The 21,121-nt window shown below is 42.1% G+C and overlaps 1 protein-coding gene across 1 annotated transcript in view; it reads left to right on the forward strand.

The window, feature by feature from the left end:
* The window catches only part of LOC122557447 (transmembrane 9 superfamily member 2-like), a 127,607-nt gene that overhangs the window by 71,940 nt on the left and 34,546 nt on the right, over positions 1-21,121 (forward strand). The window contains exons 8-13 of the mRNA XM_043705203.2: positions 1,138-1,217; positions 5,589-5,697; positions 10,107-10,239; positions 13,380-13,499; positions 16,699-16,756; positions 19,003-19,162. Coding sequence (XP_043561138.2) covers positions 1,138-1,217; positions 5,589-5,697; positions 10,107-10,239; positions 13,380-13,499; positions 16,699-16,756; positions 19,003-19,162 — 660 coding nt within the window. The remainder of the gene's footprint in view (positions 1-1,137; positions 1,218-5,588; positions 5,698-10,106; positions 10,240-13,379; positions 13,500-16,698; positions 16,757-19,002; positions 19,163-21,121) is intronic.

Here is a 21,121-nt window from a genome sequence, read left to right on the forward strand (position 1 = left end):
CCAAAACATTCAGCCTTCAAACTTGGAAATCTGTAATGAAGTGGTGGAGGCTGGTACAGTTGCAACAGTTAAAAGGCATCTGGATGGATGTCTGAATAGGAAGGGTTTAAAGGGATATGGGCCAAGTACTGGCAAATGGGATGAGATTAGTTTGAGTTATCTGGTTGGCATGGACGAATTGGACCAAAGGGTCTGTTTCTGTGCTGTACATGTTGATGACTCTGATATCTATATTTCTCAGTTCTATAGAATTTCAGACTTGACCTTCAATGGCTGTGCCTGTCAAGCCTTGGCAATCAGTTTAAAGGAAATTTTATGCAATGTTTCCCAGTTACTGACATAAGACCCTTTGATATTCTCAATTTTTAAGTTGTTTGTTGCACCCTTTATTAATATCAACATAATTTTGGAATCACAGAATCGTTTGGCCCATCTTGCCTGCACCAGTTTTCTGAAACAGCCAGTCAATTAAACCCACTCCCTTAATTTTTTCCCCATACCCCTGCAATTGCTTTCCTTAGATTTATTTGTCCAGTTTTCTCTTTAAAATCACTGTTAACTTTGTTTCTGCCGTCTTCATAATTTAGAATAAGTATATTGAATTTCCTCTTAACTCACTCAGGTTGCTGAGTTCACTAATGCCTGGTATTATGACAAATCGTTTCTCCACACTCAGCAAGACTGGTTGTGAACCTCAACCTGAGCTACAAATCTTTTCAAAACTCAGCAAGACCTTAACTTCCTTCCCAAAGCCCATCTAGTAATTTTTATAGCTGTATTTTTTGATGTAGGAAACAATTATAAGTATGCAATGCTGAAAGATTCCTTTGTATTTTTGCAAATAAAAAGCAGTTTTCCACATTGCCTCTAATTGTAAGAAAATAATTGGACCTCCGTATCAAACACTGTGTTATAGGGTTTGATAACTTGTTAATGTAAATAAATTCCAATTTTGAGATTAAGTTTATTAAGTTTACTGAAGCAACAGGTGGGTCAAAATAAATGATGAATGTTAATTTAAATTGAGTAATATTTCACTGCACAGTGCTGATCCTTCCTCCGTGTGCTTATTTGCAATGCCTCAACTAATTCAGTGTTGTAATAAATACAAAACTACCATTTTGTTCTTTTATGTAGGAGGATGAGAAAATAAAGTGGGCCTCCAGATGGGATTATATTTTGGAATCCATGCCCCACACAAATATTCAGTGGTTTAGGTATGCTGTCTTTTCTTAAACTCTTAATTTGTGCATACTCACTTGCACACGCAATTTATGGGCAATCTTATTTGTAAGGTTATAATGCACAAAATTGTCATTGCACAGCTGTCTCTAAAGACTGCAGCTAAAATTCTTCAAAGCTTCTATACTGTTAGAAATACAAATGAAACAGTTTTATCCTGAAGCAGAAGAAAAGTATGATGCCTGTATGAAGTTTTACCAGGTTGCTGTTTCTTTATCCATCTCTGCAACTTAAGGCAACAATGTTACAGAAGTGTCGCCATTGATGGCGAAGCTCAGCAATTGCTGTTCAGACTGACAGCAATATTGGCAATTCATATATGTGCGTAACTATCCAAAAGTTGCCGTTGATTGTGTACTGCTCCAGATAACAAGTTTTCGGTGGAGTTCAGAATCATGGATCAAGTTAGCTGATGAGAACTTTGACTTGTATGCATGTGATCCCGTGTAAACTTTGTGTACACCTTGTTGAATGATCTATCTTGTTAGAACAATAAGGGCACAGCATACTCTGGTACAGGAATAAAGGCAGAGGGAAAACCGCTATGTTGAGTTTCAAGGGATTAAGTTGAGGCTGGATGCCCTCGACTTTAGTGCTGGGGTATTATTGGTAAGACTGAGCTAAGGGTGAGGATTGAATTGCAGTATTGTTGCCATCTCGCAGACATGGTTGAGGGAGGGACAGGATGAGCAGCACAACATTCTGGACTGTAAGATCATCAGGACAGGGGAGGGTGTAAAGCAGGAGGAGATGTTGCATTATCTGTGAAGAAGTCAGTTACTGCAGTAAGGAGGGCTGATATTCTGGAAGGGTATTCAAGTGAGAGTTTGTGGTTAAAACAAAAATGAGATAGAAACATTGCCGGGTGTGTATTATAGATGCTCCCAAACAAACGGTCAGTAGATAATAGTGAGCAGATATGGAGGCAACTCAGTTGTGTAAAAACAATAGGGTTTTATTGGGGGCGTTTAACGGATTTCAACTTCCCAAACATTAATTGGAATACTCATACTTTAAGGGGTTTAGCAGGAGCAGATTTCTTGAAATATATATGGGTCAAAATGTCAATGGTCCAACAATGAATGGCACAATGGGTGTACTTTTGGGGAGTGAAGCTGATTGTGTTTGAGGTGGCAGTCAGGGAGTATTTTGGTGATAGTGACCACAGTGCTGCACATTTTGCATGTATTATGAAAAAGGAGAAAGAATGTCTGCAAGCAAGTCAGGATCTGGCTAAAGAGAGGATTAAGATGGTGGCACAGTAAAAGACACTTGAGCCTGAGCTCCTCTGCTCGCTAGCTCCTTTTCCTTGTTCCTTCTCGCTGCAGTTTTCCTATGCCACTTACTGTTAATTTAAAGTACCCTGAGTGGAGGGAATGGAGAAGAGAGAGTCGAGACCAACCCAGTGAGGGAGACACTGGAGGGACTGAGTCCCAGAAGCAAACTGTGGCTGGAATGGCAGTGTGTGTGGCCCAGAGCGAAAGCAGAACTTAGGTCAGGTCTCAGTGTGTCATGCCAGGAGCGGGAGCAGAGAGAGTGGGCCAAGTCCTGGACGAAGTCTCATGTTCTGAAGCCCAGTAAGCACGGACTTGATGAAAAAGGGCCATAACTTGAGTACTTTGAAGATGCTTTTTATTCTGGATTTCTAAACTCTGCACTCCCATGCTAGTCAGTTCTTTAATATTTGAATTCTATACCAATGCTTAAAGTATCTCCACCTAGGTACCCTGTAAAGATAGCACTGAGACGACATTACAAATTTTTTGTTACTCTCGTTCAAGTGCATGTGATAAAGGGTGTTCTAAATCTTCTAATTCTAAGTAGACTGGGTGCAGCTGGCCGAGAAATCTACAGCAGTGTAGTTGGGAATATTCAAAAAGGAAAAGGATGGGAAAGGATTAGAAGGCTGTGGGCCAAGTGCAGGGAAATAGGGGGAGTGTCGACAGGCAGCTTGGTCGGCATGGGCCAGTTTGGGCCCAGTGGCCTGTCTCCATGCTGTAGGATTCCGAATCTGTGAAAAGGTGAGAGTGTAGGTCTAACATGTTCACCATTTGGGGTGAAATGGAGTGGTAACAAACCCAGAAAACCCTAGACTTCTAGCAAAATTCAGGACTGGGTAAGTGTGAAAAGAGATGCTTTCACTGGGTTAAAAGAGAAAAAAATCAAGAGGCTAGCGTGGACTACAGGAAATGCAGGGGGCAAACTTAAAAGCAACTCGGAGAGCCAAGAGGGGTCATGGAAAAACACTGGTGAGTAAAGTTAGGGAGAATTCCAAAACATTCTATAGGGGGAAGAGGATAACCATCTAAAGAATAGAGCCCATTAGGGACCAAGGTGCCAATATGTACATGGAGCTGGAGGACGTTGGCAGACTGTTAAATGATTTCTTCGAGGCTGTCTTCACTTTGTAGGTCCAGAATACAGCAAGAGGGGCGACTGTAGATCTTGAGCAGTTTGACATAGGAAGTGAGGATATATTGGAGATTCTTGTAGGTTTCAAGTGGACAAACCCCAGGTCAGGGTGAGGTGTATCCCAGGTTGCTATGGGTGATGGAGGAAATTACAAGGAGTTCTGACCCAAATTTTTAGTTGTGAAATTTTAAGGGTCAACTAGCACCACTAGGTTAACCACTCAACTTCAACAGGATGCACTTGGCAACACTGCAGTGAGATTGTGAAACTGACTCCAGAAACAATATGGGGTGTGACCCTGCATCCCCTCAACTGTGATACAGTAACGCTATTTTGAGGTGTAAGCATACTGATGGAGGAAGAGGAGAGCTTGTTGCACAGTTAGTGAGTATCTTCAGGAGGCCAGGTAAACCAGGCATTGGCCACTTTGATTGTCACTACATTGCCAGTGGGATAAACAGCTTGTGGAGTTTCCAGGAGCATAAAGAAACTGCAGTTTTGCCATGTGTACCCAGTTGAGTGGTTCACCTCGTGCTGGTTGACTCTTCACACTGAAACCTCAAGGTGAACCCAGTATTCTGTGCTGCACAATGATCTGCACAATAACATGCTCCAAACTGTTTGGCTTCATCTGAGGAGATTGCTCCTTGTCTGTTTGGAACAGAATAGATTTAAGTAAAAATCGAAAGAACTGTGGATGCTGTTTATTAGAAACAAACAAATTGTTGGAAAAGCTTAGACGGTCTGGCAGTATCTGTGAAGAGAAATCCGAATTAGCTTCCTCAGCACAGGAAAGAAGGTTCTCATGAAAGAATTTAAACAGTTAGGACCTAAATCAAAAAGCAGAACCCCCAAGCTGATAGTCTCAGGATTACTACCTGAACCAAGGGAGCACAAACGTGAGTAAATCAAGTCAAGGAGTTCAATGCGTAGCTTAGAGATTGGTGTGAATGTGCTCAATGACAAAACATCCATTATGCTCTTGGTTAGAGCATTTCAAGATTCACAACCCTTCAAGTGAAGAATTTTCTCTCAATCCCAGTAGTTGACCCCTCAACCTGAGGGTGTGCTACTGTTTGAGTCCCCACTTAATGAAAACAGCCTCCACACCTAAACTGATATGCAGCAATCTTTGTTTTAACTGGCATCTAATGAACCAGCACTTTTGATAAACCAGTAAAAATTATATTCCTGAAATCTTGGAGGTTTACTGTATTATTGCAATTTCCATGATCACCAAGTTGATGGTGTGACTGAGAAGATGCTGCTGCATTAAGCTTTATTTAAAAATCACACACCAGGTTATAGTCCAACAAGTTTATTTGGAAGTACTAGCTTTTGGAGCCCACTCCTTCAGGTAGCTGTGGAGTAGGACCATAAGACACATCTTAGAGCATAAGATTAGTGTCTTGCAACTGAAACAATATATTGAACAAACCTAGACTGCTGTAAAGTTTTCAATTTTTCAGAATGGATTGCAGGTTTTGGTTCATTAAAATAAAGTTATGATCCTGCTCGACAGCTATCTGATGAAGGAGCAGTGCTCCGAAAGCTAATACTTCCAAATAAACCTGTTGTCAAAAATCTGGTCTTGTGATTTTTAACTTTATCCACCCCAGTCCAACACTGGCACCTCCACATCATCAGTATTAAGCTTTATTGAAGTAATTTATGCTGTGAATCAGATATACGAGCATAACCCCCTGCATTACTTTTCTGTTACTACTCTTAAGATTAGATCTGCGTGTTTTTACTTTGATTATGTGGAACTCTTGATCAACTGATGCAGCCTTGGTTCCAAAGGTACCAGTTCATAAGTTTGCTGTACTTTGTTCATTATATCCTTGAAACAGTGCAGTGTGCAGAAGTCTGGCCATCTTATTTATGACTAGTTAAGAGTTCATAGATGTTGATATTTCCCTTTTCTTTCTCAGTATTATGAATTCCCTTGTGATTGTCCTGTTCTTATCTGGGATGGTGGCAATGATTATGCTTCGGACCCTTCATAAGGATATTGCGCGATACAATCAGATTGACTCTGCGGTAAGTCCCATTGTTGGGTTTGTCTTCAAATGGAAGTCATACTATTTACAAATTTGATGCAGTTGTGTATCTCTTTCACAACTGAGGTATGGAATCCTTCCAATACCTACAATAACTTTGCTTTGTTTAATTTGTTCAGTACGTAATACCCTTTTTTAATCACCCTGGATCACTCAAGATTCACTTTTTCTCTCTGCTGATATGAAGCTTGAGTTGTTCTTAATGTTCATGATTTCTTGTCACGTTGAAATATGCAGTATTGCATGCTCTGTCTTTTGTGGTGAAAATTTATAATATGTTCTTAGTATTTAGAAATTTAGATTCTAAAGTGGAAATAGATACGTTTTTGGTTTGTGTGCTTCAAGGATAGTTGCCTTGAAAAGAGATGGTGAATTCCTGATGAAGGGCTTTTGTCCGAAACTTTGACTTTCCTGCTCCTTGATGCTGCCTGACCTGCTGTGCTTTTCCACTACCACTCTAATCTAGGCCTTGAAAAGAGAGTCAGCAAGTCTGTTGGTGAGATAATAAAGGGAAGTGATGGCCTTTTGGTATTTTCTTACATTATTAATCCAGTAATCCTGGTAATGTTCTATAAACCTGGGGTTTGAATCCTGCCATGGCAGATGGTGGAATTTGAATTGAATTAGTGGGTTTTGAGAAGATTTGTAGCTCAGGTTGAGATTTTGATGTAGGTTTGCTCGCTGAGCTGGAAGATTCATTTTCATATGTTTCGTCACCCTACTGGATAACATTTTTAGTGAGTGTCTGGATGAAACACTGGAGGTGTAGCCTGCTTTCTATTTGTGTTTGGGTTTGTGATGCCATTTCCTTTGGCGACGTCATTTCCTGTTCTTTTTCTCAGGTGGTGGTAAATGGGATCCAAGACACTGTTGATAGAATTCCGCTTGGAATGCCACGCTTCTAGGAATTCTCGCGCGTGTCTCTGTTTGGCTCGTCCTAGGATGGACGTATTGTCCTTCCGCATCCATATGTGAGGGTGGGTCATGTGGTTTTGTGGCTAGTTGATGTTCATGTACATGATAATCTAATGGTAACCGTGAAACCATTGCCCAATATCAGAATAACCCATCTGGATCATTCATGTCCTTTTAGGGAAGGCAATTACCATCTTACCTGGTCTGGCCAACCTGTTAACTTCAGTGTCTCACTAGAATTGGCTGTTAACTGCCCTCTGGGCAATTAAGGATGGGTATGAAATGCTGGCCTGGTCGGTATCACCCACACCTAATAGACAATAGGTGCAGGAGTAGGCCATTCTGCCCTTCGAGCCTGCACCACCATTCATTATGATCATGGCTGATCATCCTTAATCAGTATCCTGTTCCTGCCTTATCTCCATAACCCTTGATTCCACTATCCTTGAGAGCTCTATCCAACTCTTTCTTAAATGAATCCAGAGACTGGGCCTCCACTGCCCTCTGGGACAGAGCATTCCACACAGCCACCACTCTCTGGGTGAAGAAGTTTCTCCTCATCTCTGTCCGAAATGGTCTACCCCGTATTTTTAAGCTGTGTCCTCTGGTTTGGCATTCACCCATCAGCGGAAACCTGTTTCCTGCCTCCAGAGTGTCCAATCCTTTACTAATCTTATGTCTCAATCAGATTCCCTCTCAACCTTCTAAACTCAAAGGTATACAAGCCCATTTGCTCCAGTCTTTCAGCGTAAGGTAGTCCCGCCTTTCCAGGAATTGATCTCGTGAACCTATGCTGCACTTCCTCAATAGCCAGAATGTCTTTGCTCAAATTTGGAGACCAGAACTGCGCACAGTACTCCAGGTGTGGAACCTTGTGAAATAACTTGCTGTTCTTGGTTGACTTCAGAATTTTGTCATCTACAGAAAGATTGACAGCCAGAGTAGAGTTGAGAAGAAAAGATAACAGGGAGGCTGTTTAACTTTTGGCCACCTCACAGCTGACAGAGCGAGCAAGATTTCTTTATCTGTTTCACCAGGTTTAATCCCCCATAGTTGAAGTCAGAGGAAAATTGGTGAATTAGTCTGTCTACGTGCGATTTGATGTTAATTAAGTGTGAATGTGCAGCAAGTCACTGAGAGAAAATGCTTGTGACCTTGTCAGTTTAGCCCTACCAACCCTGCAGTGTCCACTTTAGTAACATTTGGGGGCTAATGCCAAAGTACTCATTGAATCATACATTACAGACAGTCCTGGACACCACCACCATCCCTGGATATGTCCTGTCCCACTGGTATACAGTGTGATGCAGTTGGGAAAGAGTTGCCCTTGGAGTCCTCCACTTGGACTCCAGACCCCTGAAGTCTCATTGCTTCAGGTTAAACATGAGCAAGGCAACCTCCTGATTACCACTTCCTTGGTTGATGAGTTGATATTCCTCTGTGTTGAGCAACGCTTGGAGGAAGCACTGAGGATGGCAAGGACACAAAATGTACTGTGTGTGGGATTTCACTGTCCACCACCAAGAGTGGCTCAGCAGTAATATTATTGATTGAACTGGTTAGGTCCTAAAGGACGTAGCTGCTAGTCTGAGTCTGGCCAACTGATGAGGGAACCAGCAAGAGGGAAGAACAGACTTGCCCTCATCCTGATCAGCCTGTGGCTGTAGATGCGTCTGCCCACGTCAGTATTGGCAAGAGTGACCACTGCACAGTTCTTGTGGAGACAAAGCCCCGTGTTCACATTGAGAATAACCTCCATGTTGTGTGGCACTCTCATTGTGCTCACTGGGACAGACTTTGATCAGATATACAACTCCAGACTGGGCATTCATGAGATACTGTGGGCAATCAACAGCAGCAGAATTGTACTCCGCAACCTGTAACCTCATGACCTGGTATATTCCACTCAACCATTACCAACAAGCCAGGAGATCTGCAGACCTCACTTTCTCCAGCCAGGAGATCAACCCTAGTTCAATAGAGAGTGCAGGAGGGCATGCCAGGAGCAGCACCAAGATGGTGTCAACCTGGTGAAGCTACAAAATAGGACTATTTGTGTGCCAAACAGCATAAGGCACAAGTGTTAGTGCAAAGTGATCCCACTAACAGCGACTCTGGTCTAAGCTCTGCAGTCCTGCCACATCCAATTGTGAGTAGTGGTGGACAATTAAAGTCACCAGAGGAGGATGCTTCACAAATATCCCCATCTTCAATAATAGAACAGCCCAAACATCACTGCAAAAGATAAGTGTTGAGTGAATGATCCATCTTGGCCTCTTTCAGTAGTCCCCAGCATTACAGAAACCAGTCTTCAACCATTTCAATTCACTTCACATGATATCAAGAAACGGCTGGAGATGCTGGATATTGCAAAGTCTGTGGGCCCTGACAACTTTCTGGCAATATTACTCAAGTCTACTCCTGAACTTGCTCCTTCCCTGCCCAAGATGTTCCAGTGTAGTTACAACATGCCCAGGTATGCCCCGTATGTAAAAAGCAGGACAAATCCAACCCGGTCAGTTACCACCCCATCAGTCTACTCTTGATCATCAGTAAAGTAACGAAGGTGTCATCAATAGTTTAGGTTCTGCAGACCATTTGCCACCTGACTTCACAACAGCCTTGGTTCAGATATGGATAAGAGGGCTGAATTCCAGAGGGGGAGGGAAGAGGAGAGTGACAGCCCTTGACATCAAGGCTGCATTTGACTGAGTGTGGCATCAAGGAGCTCTAGCAAAACTGGAATCAGAGTATCAGGGGGCACACTCTGTTTGGAGTCATACCTGATACACAGGAAGATGGTTTTTGGAAGTCTTGAATCTATGGAATTCGCTAACCCAAGGTATGTTGGATGGTGGACATTGAGTAAACTGAAGGAAGAGATGAACTGGTTTTGAATTAGTATGGGTTGAAGAGTTATTCAGAGCAGGTAGGAAAGTGGAGTTGAGGCAGAGGTGAAATCAACCATGTGTGTATTGAATGGTGGAGCAGGCTTGAGGGGCTGAGTTGCTTACTTCTGCTCCTACTTATGTTTGTGAAGTTCTTGGAACCCAAGTTTGCCACTGTCTAATATGCTGCTATCTCTTGGTAAGGCTGTACATTGGGCCTTGACTGTGCTTTCCCACTTAATCCTTTCACTAGGTTAACTTGTCTAATGGACATTTTATTAATTATGTCTATTAATAACTTACTTTCAACCTATTCAGTGCAGCTCAGAGTGCAATTAAAGTCCAAATAAGGTTTACACTAAAGTTGTAGGAGGAGTTTTCGGCCAAACCAGAGTCCACCATATGGCCATCTTCATGGCCGCCTACTTTGCTATAGTCAGAGCAGTTACTCTGTAACTTGTAAATTGGTTCAGAATGGAAGTGTCTTTGCAGCAGTTGGTTATACAAAACATTGTCATATTTGTGAACTAGTGAGTTTTCTTTGTGCTTTTCTCTCTTGGTAATGTTTAACTATCTTTCTGCACAGGAAGATGCTCAGGAAGAATTTGGTTGGAAGCTGGTGCATGGCGATGTTTTTCGGCCTCCGAGGAAGGGAATGCTTTTATCTGTTTTCCTTGGTCAAGGAACACAAATCTTCATAATGATGTTTATCACTCTTTGTAAGTATTATGTTACAAAACTGAGTTGAATAATTTTGGTTTATCATTTTATCTTATTGTTTCTGGGCTAGTTTCTGAAAATAGTAATACAGTTTGCACACAGCCAGTATCTTTGGCCTGGTATCTGTGTAGCTCTGAGCAGTAAAATGTAGTTAAACTCCAGGTGACCAAGGCAAGGTATGAGACAGTTGTTCAAATGTTTTTCAGCAGTGGGAGGCAAGCGAGCAAGTTGGTTAGAGGTAGCTGAAAGCAGGAAGAGCCAGTGCACAGGTGGGACTCTTGGTTGTGGAGTTTGAGTATTTCCGGAGGGGTCGAAGAATAATGCAAGTGACTGGTAGCTAGAACAGCATAGTTTTTTTTTTAATGCGGAAGATAGTGAGGGGAAGATATGTGGATGTTGAGCCCAAGGAGAGAGAAGAACAGTTGGACAAACAAAGTTGTGGATAGGGGGTGAGATTGGCGGAGGTGTGGACCAGGGGCTTGGTGGTGGAGGGGTGGGAATCGGGAGTGGAAGCTGAAGTCTGACATGGGAGATGAGGGGAATGGGTGTCTGGTGGTGGCATTCTGTTGGAGTTGGTGGAAATGGCAGCTAATGATTCTTTGGATGTGGATTCTGGTGGGATGGTACATGAGGACAAGGGGGTCTTTTATTGCTGTTGTGGGAGGGAAGAGAGGGGGTGAGGGCTGAAGTGCAGGAGATAGTCTGACCCAGCTGAGGACTGTGTCAACTCTGAAGGAAACACGTTGTCTTTAGCTTAGACAACCTCCACCGACACCAATGTAGGCTGACCACAAACTGGCCTCTGAAATGATTGATTAAAATTAAAAACCGGGAGCGGAAGTAGACTTTTCAGCCCTTCGAGCTTGCTCCAGCATTCAGTTTGATAGTTACTGACCTTCTGTCTCAATGCCACATCCCTGCTTTTCCCCATACCTTTCAGTACCTTCAATTTCTAAAAATCTACCTATCTCTTTCTTGAATAGATTCAATGATTTGGCCTCCATTGCTTTTTTTTTGTGGTAACAAATTTGACAGGTTCACTATCCTTTGGGTGGAAGCATATTTTCTCATCTGTCCTTCGTGGCCTACCCTGAATCAGAAGACTCTGACCTCTGACCTCTGCGTTCTGTACTCCCAGCCAGGGAAAACATTGGCTCTGCACCTTGTCCGTCCAGTCCTGTTAGAAATTTATTTAAGACCACCTCGTAACCACTCATGAATACAGGCCCAGTTAAACCAGTATCTCCTCCTATGACAATCCTGTCATCCTTGATACTAGCCTAGTGAACCTCTGCTGCACTCTCTCTATGGCAAGTGTATCTTTTTTTGGACATTGAGACCAACGCTGCATGCAGTATTATGGGCGTGGTCTTACCAAGACCCTGTGTAACAATAGTGAGACATCACTTCTGAACTCCAATTGTCTTGGCATGAACGCTAACGTACTAATTGCTTGCTGCACCTATCTGTCTGCTTTCATTTACTGGTGTGCAAAGGCACACAGATCATTTTGTACGTCGACACTTCCTAATACTTAGCATTTTAATAATACTTTTTCTGTTTTTTTTCCACACTGCACCATATAATTTCACATTTCACCATGTACTTATTTACCATGTATTTGCCCACTTACTCAACTTATTTGAATCACTGAAGTCAGGTTGCATGCACTCCACCACTCTGAAACCCACCCAGTTTTGTGGTTAGCAAACTTGGAAATGTTGCATTTGATTCTTTCAGCCGGGGCCCAAGCAGTAATCCTCGCAGTGCTCCGCTCATCACTGCCTTCCACTGCGGGGGAAAGACTAATTTATTGCCACATTTTCTTCTGTCAACCAATTGTCAATCCATGCAATATACTGCCTCCTATCCGATGTTACAAGGTTGCCCACTAACCTTTTTTTTGGAATCTAATATCAAAAGCCTTCTGAAAATCCAAATGCACCACATTCACTTTTTTTTTCAGGTCATGTCACAATATTAGCTGTCAGCTGGTTGTATTCTCAAGAAGAGCATTGTGCTGTGGACATCAGGATGTTCAATTTGTGTTAACACAAGAAGATGCTTGAGCTGTTTGTCTCAAAAATAATGGACTTTTGTGAAGTACAAGTTTATAGTTTGAAGGTCAGCTTGGGGTTAGTTTCAGTGATAAATTGCTTTTAGAATCCTAGGAATGGAGGCCTACAAATTTTTGTAACTGCTATTGTCAGTCAGACTTGTGCTTTCGTGGAAATTAAGAACAAACATGCTCGAAGAAACACGAGTTGATTATTGATTCAGACAGAAGTTAATTTTACAGATGGAATTCTTAGTCGAAACACAAGTATTATCAGAAGGATGTTATGAAACTTGAAAGGGTTCAGAAAAGATTTACAAGGATATTGCCAGGGTTGGAGGGTTTGAACTATAGGGAGAGGCTGAATAGGCTGGGGCTGTTTTCCCTGTAGCGTCAGAGGCTGAGGGGTGACCTTATAGCAGTTTATAAAATCATGAGGGGCATGGATAGGGTAAACAGACATGGTCTTTTCCCTGGGGTGGGAGAGTCGAGAGGGCAAAGATATAATAGGGACCTAAGGGGCACATTTTTCTCTCACAGGGTAGTGAGTGTATGCAATGAGCTGCCAGAGGAAGTGGTGGAGGCTAGTACAATTACAACATTTAAAAGGCATCTGGATGGGTATATGAATAGGAAGGGTGTTCAGGGATATGGGCCGGGTGCTGGCAGGTGGGGCGAGATTAGGTTAGGATGACTGGTTGGAATGGATGAGTTGGACCGAGAGGTCTGTTTCTGTGCTGCACATCTCTGACTCATGTTCCAGCATTAACTCTCTCTTCACACAGACCTTAGTTAATAGAGTGAGCAAATTGCAACATGCAGGAAGCTGGAGTTTTATTTAGCCCTAGGATGCTGAACAGCAAACTAACTAGGAAGACAAGTTCAACAAAAAGTTCAAAAGTTGACCTGTTAATCAGATTGAATGTTTGTTTGAGGATGTCATACTTTTCCATCACCTGAATTATACAGCAAGACATGCATTATTTTACTGAAAAGCTGCATTCAGTTGAGAAAATTAAACCGAGCAAAGTTTTTTTTTATTTTGTACATAATGAGAGATTTATTTTTTTCCACCCTTTGCAGTCCTTGCCTGTCTTGGGTTTCTTTCACCTGCTAACCGAGGAGCACTGATGACTTGTGCTGTTGTTCTGTGGGTCTTGCTTGGAACACCTGCAGGATATGTTTCTGCCAGAATGTATAAGAGTAAGTGATGCACTGTGTAATTGCTTTTCGTCATTGACTACTTCTGCATTATGTTAGATCAGTCTTGTTAATAGTAATGAAGACAATTGGGTGCAAGCATGTTATTACCCTGAAGTTACTGCAATCAGTAAACTAGCACGAAGTTTTGTGTATGCACTCTGACTCTAATGTTAAAGTTCAATATCTGAGAAGCTGCGATCAGTTGCATTGTTTCTTCATTTTTAATTTATTTTATAAACATCTAAATTGTGAAGTTTTATCTAAGATTTTCCTTGTTGAGGCTAAGTGTGGAGATGGGTGTATGAAGCGTCAGAGAAGCACTCCACCCTGATGACCAATGTCCAATTTGTAATCAGATTGGCATCAGGGTGGATGCCCTTCAGCGGGCCAGATGGCCCCTCTTTGCACTGTACGGATTCTGATTCATGTCAAATTCTCAATTTACAAGTCTTTTTAGACCTACATTAACAGAATACGTAGACCGGGTTTCTGTATTTAACAAGAATTACTATTCTTTATAAATAAAGATAGCTAAGCATAGTCCATAATCCATTGGTGTTTATGGGTGGAGGGAAAAACTAGGAAGACTGTTCAGTGACCCTCTACCTGCAGGATTTGCTGAGATCCTTTTCTTGCCAAGAGTTGCTGTTCTTCTCTCTCTCCTCTGCAGGTGCACTTCATTTTCTTGCAGGAGTCAAAGAGCGATTGTTTCACAAATTGCAAAGTCTGCAAGTTAATGGTTAATATCAACACGTGAGGGAAACTAAACTGGTTTCCTTCAGGGTTTCAGTGCTTTTAGAACATAGAACAATACAGCACAGAACAGGCCCTTCGGCCCACGATGTTGTGCCGAACATTTGTCCTAGCTTAAGCACCCATCCATGTACCTATCCAATTGCCGCTTAAAGTTTGCCAATGATTCTGACTCTGCCACTCCCACAGGCAGCGCATTCCATGCCCCCACCACTCTCTGGGTAAAGAACCTACCCCTGACATCCCCCCTATACCTTCGACCCTTCACCTTAAATTTATGTCCCCTTGTAACACACTGTTGTACCCAGGGAAAAAGTTTCTGACTGTTTACTCTATCTATTTCTCTGATCATCTTACAAACCTCTATCAAGTCACCCCTCATCCTTCGCCGTTCCAACGAGAAAAGGTCTAGCACACTCAACCTATCCTCGTACGACTTATTGTCCATTCCAGGCAACATCCTGGTAAATCTTCTCTGCACCCTCTCCAAAGCTTCCACATCTTTCCTAAAGTGAGGCGACCAGAACTGCACACAGTACTCCAAATGTGGCCTAACCAAAGTCCTGTACAGCTGTCACATCACTTCACGACTCTTGAATTCAATCCCTCTGCTAATGAACGCTAATAAACCATAGGCCTTCTTACAAGCTCTATCCACCTGAGTGGCAACTTTCAATGATCTATGAACATAGACCCTAAGATCCCTCTGTTCCTCCACCTCACTAAGAACCCTACCGTTAACCCTGTATTCTGCATTCCTATTTGTCTTTCCAAAATGGACAACCTCACACTTGGCAGGGTTGAACTCCATCTGCCACTCCTCAGCCCAGCTCTGCAACATATCTAAGTCCCTTTGTAGCCGACAACAGCCCTCCTCACTATCCACAACTCCACCAATCTTCGTATCATCTGCAAATTTACTGACCCACCCTTCGACTCCCTCATCCAAGTCATTAATAAAAATTACAAACAGCAGAGGATCCAGAACTGATCCCTGCGGAACTCCACTTGTAACTGGGCTCCAGGCTGAATATTTACCATCCACCACCACTCTGACTTCGACCGGTTGGCCAGTTTTCTATCCAATTGGCCAAATTTCCCTCTGTCCCATGCCTCCTGACTTTCCGCATAAGCCTACCATGGGGAACCTTATCAAATGCCTTACTAAAATCCATGTATACTACATCCACTGCTCTACCCTCATCCACATGCTTGGTCACCTCCTCAAAGAATTCAATAAGACTTGTAAGGCAAGACCTACCCTTCACAAATCCGTGCTGGCTGTCCCTAATCAAGCAGTGTCTTTCCAGATACTCATAAATCCTATCCCTCAGTACCCTTTCCATTACTTTGCTTACCACCGAAGTAAGACTAACTGGCCTGTAATTCCCGGGGTTATCCCTATTCCCTATTTTGAACAGGGCCACAACATTCGCCACTCTCCAGTCCCCTGGTACCACCCCCGTTGACAGTGAAGACAAAGATCATTGCTAACGGTACTGCAATTTCCTCTCTTGCTTCCCACATAATCCTAGGATATATCCCGTCAGGCCCGGGGGACTTGTCTATCCTCAAGTTGTTCAAAATGTCCAACACATCTTCCTTCCTAACAAGTATCTCCTCTAGCTTACCAGTCCGTTTCATACTCTCCTCTTCAACAATACGGTCCCTCTCGTTCGTAAATACTGAAGAAAAGTACTCATTCAAGACCTCTCCATCTCTTCCGACTCAATACACTTGTTCTTACTGCAAAGACAGATTCCACTTGCCCTTCCAAAAATCTGAAGTCTTCGGGCCGTAGTGCTCACATCCAGAGCTGTTCAGCTACCCAAGGTCCACTTGCTGCGATTTGTAGCTTCTTACTCTTGACAGCATTTTTCAAAGCAAAACAAGAGCAGCCTCTTTATTTTGTGGTCAGTCAATCAAACAAACTTGGCAAATTGCAAGCTGGAATAATTTGTAAGCATCAGCTGGTCAGCATTTATTGCCCATCCCTTTGAGAAGGTGAGCTGCTTCCTTGACCCACTTCAGTAATAACTGAAATAAACATATAACTTGCAGCCTTGGAGAGAGAAACAGTTGACTTTGTCACATCGGTGACCTTCTGTCAGATCTATTTGGCAATCCCCTCCCTTTTGAAGAATAAAGTTGCTTGAACACTTAAATTTGGCACTGTTGGTATCTGGGTAAGAAACTTCATCAAGAAACAATGTGCACAAAGGCACATAATTTTTTTTTGCTGTGATTGTTTTAAATTGCGAACTGATTATGTACTGTCTTACTGCATTGGACCTGGGACAAAAGGGAGCTCTGCACACCTGTTCCAGCAGCATTCGGGAGTGACCAAAAATGTTTTGAATTTGGAAAAGATTTCAATGCTCTGGATTGCTGGACAAACAGAATTTGACAGGATAATCTTTGGTTAATTGTTGTGATTTTTCCACAGCATTTGGTGGTGAGAAATGGAAGACCAATGTTCTCCTGACTTCATTTCTGTGCCCTGGGTTAGTACTTGTCATCCTATTTCTGTAGCTTGTAGAATCTGTGCTTGCCTTTAATTTTGGTAATGCACATATTTTAATCAAATCATGTCATTATGTGTAAAGCAAGATGAGTAAGCTTTGCAGAAACAGTGCTATGTGACACATTAATTACCTGATTATTTGTGATAGTACCATTAATGTTTCACTTATTTTGGCCTCTTAAAATATCTAAAGAGCTTAGAATGTAAAAGGTACTAGGTGTGGACGATTTGACTCTCATAGCTGTCCTGCTATGAATATAATCATAACTGGTCACCTAACTCTATTCAATTTTCCTGCACTATGCCCACCTATCTTGTATCATCCTGGCCTCAAATTTCAGTTATTGCATGAAAACAGAAATGTACCAAATTAGATCGAAATGGTGTTTCGGGGATTTTGTGCAAGTATATACAAAATAAGAGCAGGATTAGGCTATTCGGCCCCTTGAGCCTTCTCTACAATTTAAGATCTTGGCTGATCTGATTGTGGCCTGAATGCTACATTATTGACCACCCCTTGTACCCTTAGATTCCTTTGTCGATCTAGGATCTATTCAAATCAGCCTTAAAAAGATGCAGTCTCTGTTGAATAGAATTTCAAAGTCTAAGACTCTTAAGAGAATAAAGTTCTCCTGATCTCCAGATTAAATAGGAAACCATTTACTTTAGAGCTGTGTTTCTTCATTTTAGTTTCTCCCATAAAGGAAAAATCCTTTTAGCAACCACCCTATCGTGTAATGTCATACTTCACGTTTCAACAAGATCATCTCCCGTTCTTCAAAATTCCAATGGGTACAAACCCAACTGTCCAACCTTTGATCATGTGACAGCCACTTATTAATTACTGAAACATCCTGCAAGTATGTACTCTGTTTATGTTCTGAAAGAACTAAATTCGATTAACATTAAGGATGCATTTACAAAGCTGGTACTAATCTGAGACCACAAGCTGTGCTTTGGGTTCTGGCATGGTTGCGTGCAAAGGCAAAGGGGCCTTAGGAGTTAAAAACCAAAACTGAGATTCTTGAGTTGCACTGTAACCAGCTGGCAATTCCTTCTTCCACTTTGCCAATCATTGGATGTGAAGACCACCTGCTGGGAAGTACGTAACCCTAGTTTAATTATTTTGCTGGCAGAATAGGAGATCCTTGAAATTATCGGCCGTTCAATTTATGTTGTACCTGGATCTGGCAGTTTTTCCGTGTGATTGGTACTCTGTCCTGCTTTTCTTTCATAGATGATTCTCCCTTCTTCGCACCAACCCTAAGCTTTCAATTTTAAATTTTCTTCCCTTTGCACATTTGCTGTCTTTTTTAAACTTTGCCTTTAGTGACTATATGCATTCTACTTTTCCATCAGTGCAAATTGATTCTAAAATAATAGAGCACCTAAGTTACATAAAGCAGATGGTATGTTGTTATTCAAAATACTTCACTTCCCATCTTCTGTTGAAGAAGAAAATGGCAGTCTTGTTTTAAACTTGTCAAATGTCGAAGGAAATGAGATTTGATTATCATTTTCTTCTGTAAAACAATTTTTGGTTTTGGGCTTCCATTACACTCTGTAACCATTAAACTCAAACAATCTGTCAGTCTTATGTGCCATTTTAAAAAAAAAGACAAATCGTACACACCAATATTTTTAGATGCTTCATTCCACTCATTGACTTATTGCTTCAGTCTTTTAGGATTAAAGAAGACCAAACTACTACAATCTTTGCACCTTCAGCAAAAGGTTACATGGAAGAGTGTGTCAGGCTAGTGGTAGAATATTAAATTGGGATGTTAGAGAGTTTAGGAGAGTTGGACTGGTGATGGTTTCTCAGAGATTGACTGGTTAATGGACAGATGATTCAGGAAGGATCTGGTTGTAGGAACCAGGTGCTTTGGCAGGGGCAGTGTCTGAGCAAACGTTCTGGGAGACACAAATAAAAGACTCCAGATGCTGTAAGTGCACAGTTGATCAGGTAAAACTACAGATAAAGAAATTACTACTTCCAGCAAGTGGAGCTTGGGGGGGGTGGGGGGGGGGGGAATTGTTAATGTTCTGATTTCATTACTCTGTAGTTTGTGCTTAATTTGACTGGTCCCGTGGATTAATTTGATTTACACACTGAATTAATAATGTAGAAGCACTGTCGATAAGATTGTGTAGTTTTTTTTAGGTTGTCTAATGAAATGATGCTGCAATGCTTTAATATAAAGATAATGTTACTTCCATTCACAGAATTGTCTTCATTGATTTCTTTATCACAAATCTCATCCTTTGGGTAGAAGGATCATCTGCTGCCATTCCCTTTGGAACACTTGTGGCAATTTTGGCGATGTGGTTTGGAATTTCAGTGCCACTAACTTTTGTTGGTGCTTATTTTGGATTTAAGAAAAGGGTGAGTTTGTCAAAATGGTTACTGCTCTTACATTTGTAAACTGAAGTTATTTCACTGTTTAAACTTGCAGGAAAATAAATTCTCTTTGGGACACAACAAAAAAACTGTTTTCAGCTGAGCTAGGGCAATGCGTCATGCTTCAGGTTGTGAAGGATGAATTTTGAACAAGTTCTGAAAAGTTTACTTTACCCACAGAAATGAAACAATTGTTGTAGCTTACTGACCATGTTAGTTCAGACCAGGATACACGGTGGCACAGTGGTAAGAACTGTTGCCTCACAGCGCCAGGGACCCAGTTTCAATTCCAGCCTTGGGTGACTGTCTGTGTGTGTGGAGTTTGCACACTCTCCATGTCTGAATGGGTTTCCTCTGGGTGCTCCGATTTCCTCCCACAATCCAGAGATGTGTAGGTCAGCTGAATTGGCTATGTTATATTGCCCATAGTGTTAAGTGTGTTAGTCAGAGGGAAATGGGTCTGGGTAGGTTACTCTTTGGAGCGTCGGTGTGGACTTGTTGGGCTGAAGGGTCTGTTTCCACATTGTGTAAGGAATCTAATTTTTTTAAAAAGTGGGTAAATTTTCAGGTGAATGACTGAGTGGGCATCAGAGAACCTAGCTTATAACTAAACTGTACATGTTAATTCTTGATGTGAATGATAAGAAAAATACTCCAAAACATTGGCCCTAAGATTTAATGGAAATGAGCCTGCACACATTCTTTCAAATGGAAGCAGGTAAATCTATTTACATAAATCACAGAACAGTACAGCACCGTGCAGGCCCTTCGGCCCACAATGTTGTGCCGAGCGTTTATCTTAATGTAAGATGAACCTAACCTACACTCCCCTTAATTTACTGCTGTTCACGTGCTTGTCCAGCAGTCACTTAAATTTCCCTAATGTCTCTGACTCTACTACCACCGCTGGCAGTGCATTCCACTCACCCACCACACTCTGCGTAAAGAACCTACCTCTGACATCTCCCCTATACCTTTCTCCAATCATCTTAAAATTGTGACCCTCGTGACATGTATTTCTGCCCTGGGGAAAAGTCTCTGGCTATCTACTCTATCTATGCCTCTCATTACCTTGTATACCTCTATCAAGTTATCACTCGTCGTCCTCATCTCCAGTGTGAAAAGCCCAAGTGCACTTGCGCCGCCTCATAAAACAAGCCCTCCAATCTAGGCAGTAACTCAATAAGACTTGAGGCATGACCTGCTCCCCACAAAGCCATGCTGATTATTTTTAATCAAACTGTTTTTCCAAATAGTCATAAGCCCTGTCTCTCAGGGTTCTTTCCAGTACCTTGCTTACCACAGATGTAAGCCTGGCTGGTCTGCAATCCCTTGGGATTTCCCTATTCCCTTTCTTGAACAGAGGAACAACATTTGCCTCCCTCCAGTCAGCCGGTTCTGCTCCAGTGGTGTCTGAGGATGCAAAGATCGTTGCCAGACATGCTGCGATTTCATTCCTGGGTTCCCACAATAACCTTGGATATATCTAGTCCAGTGCTGCGGACTGGTCTATCTTGATGTTTCCCAGAGTTTCCAGCACATCCACTTTCTAAAAATTCAATTTGTTCAAGCCTATTAACCTGCTACACTCTATTTTCACCATCAACAAGGTCCCTCTCTAGTGAATATTGAAGCAAAAAGTTCATTTAGGGCTTCCCCTACCTCTTCAGACTCCAGGCACAAGTTCCCTCCACTTCCCCTGATCGGCCCTACCCTCTCTGATCGTTCTCTTATTCCTCACATACATGCAGAACATCTTTGGGTTTTCCTAATCCTTTGTGCTAAGGCTTTTTCGTGCCCCCTACTAGCTCTCCTCAGGCCATTTTTGAGATCTTGCCTTGCTACCCTGTAATTCTCTAAAGCTGTACCAGATCCTTCTGCAACCTTAAGTAAGCTTCCTCCTTCCTTTTGATGAGAAACTCCTTTTCTCCTGTCCTCCGAGGC

The sequence above is a fragment of the Chiloscyllium plagiosum genome, unplaced genomic scaffold (genome assembly GCF_037043375.1).
Source record: "Chiloscyllium plagiosum isolate Xiang-an unplaced genomic scaffold, Cpla_swu_hap1 HiC_scaffold_11, whole genome shotgun sequence".
Lineage (NCBI taxonomy): Eukaryota > Metazoa > Chordata > Chondrichthyes > Orectolobiformes > Hemiscylliidae > Chiloscyllium > Chiloscyllium plagiosum.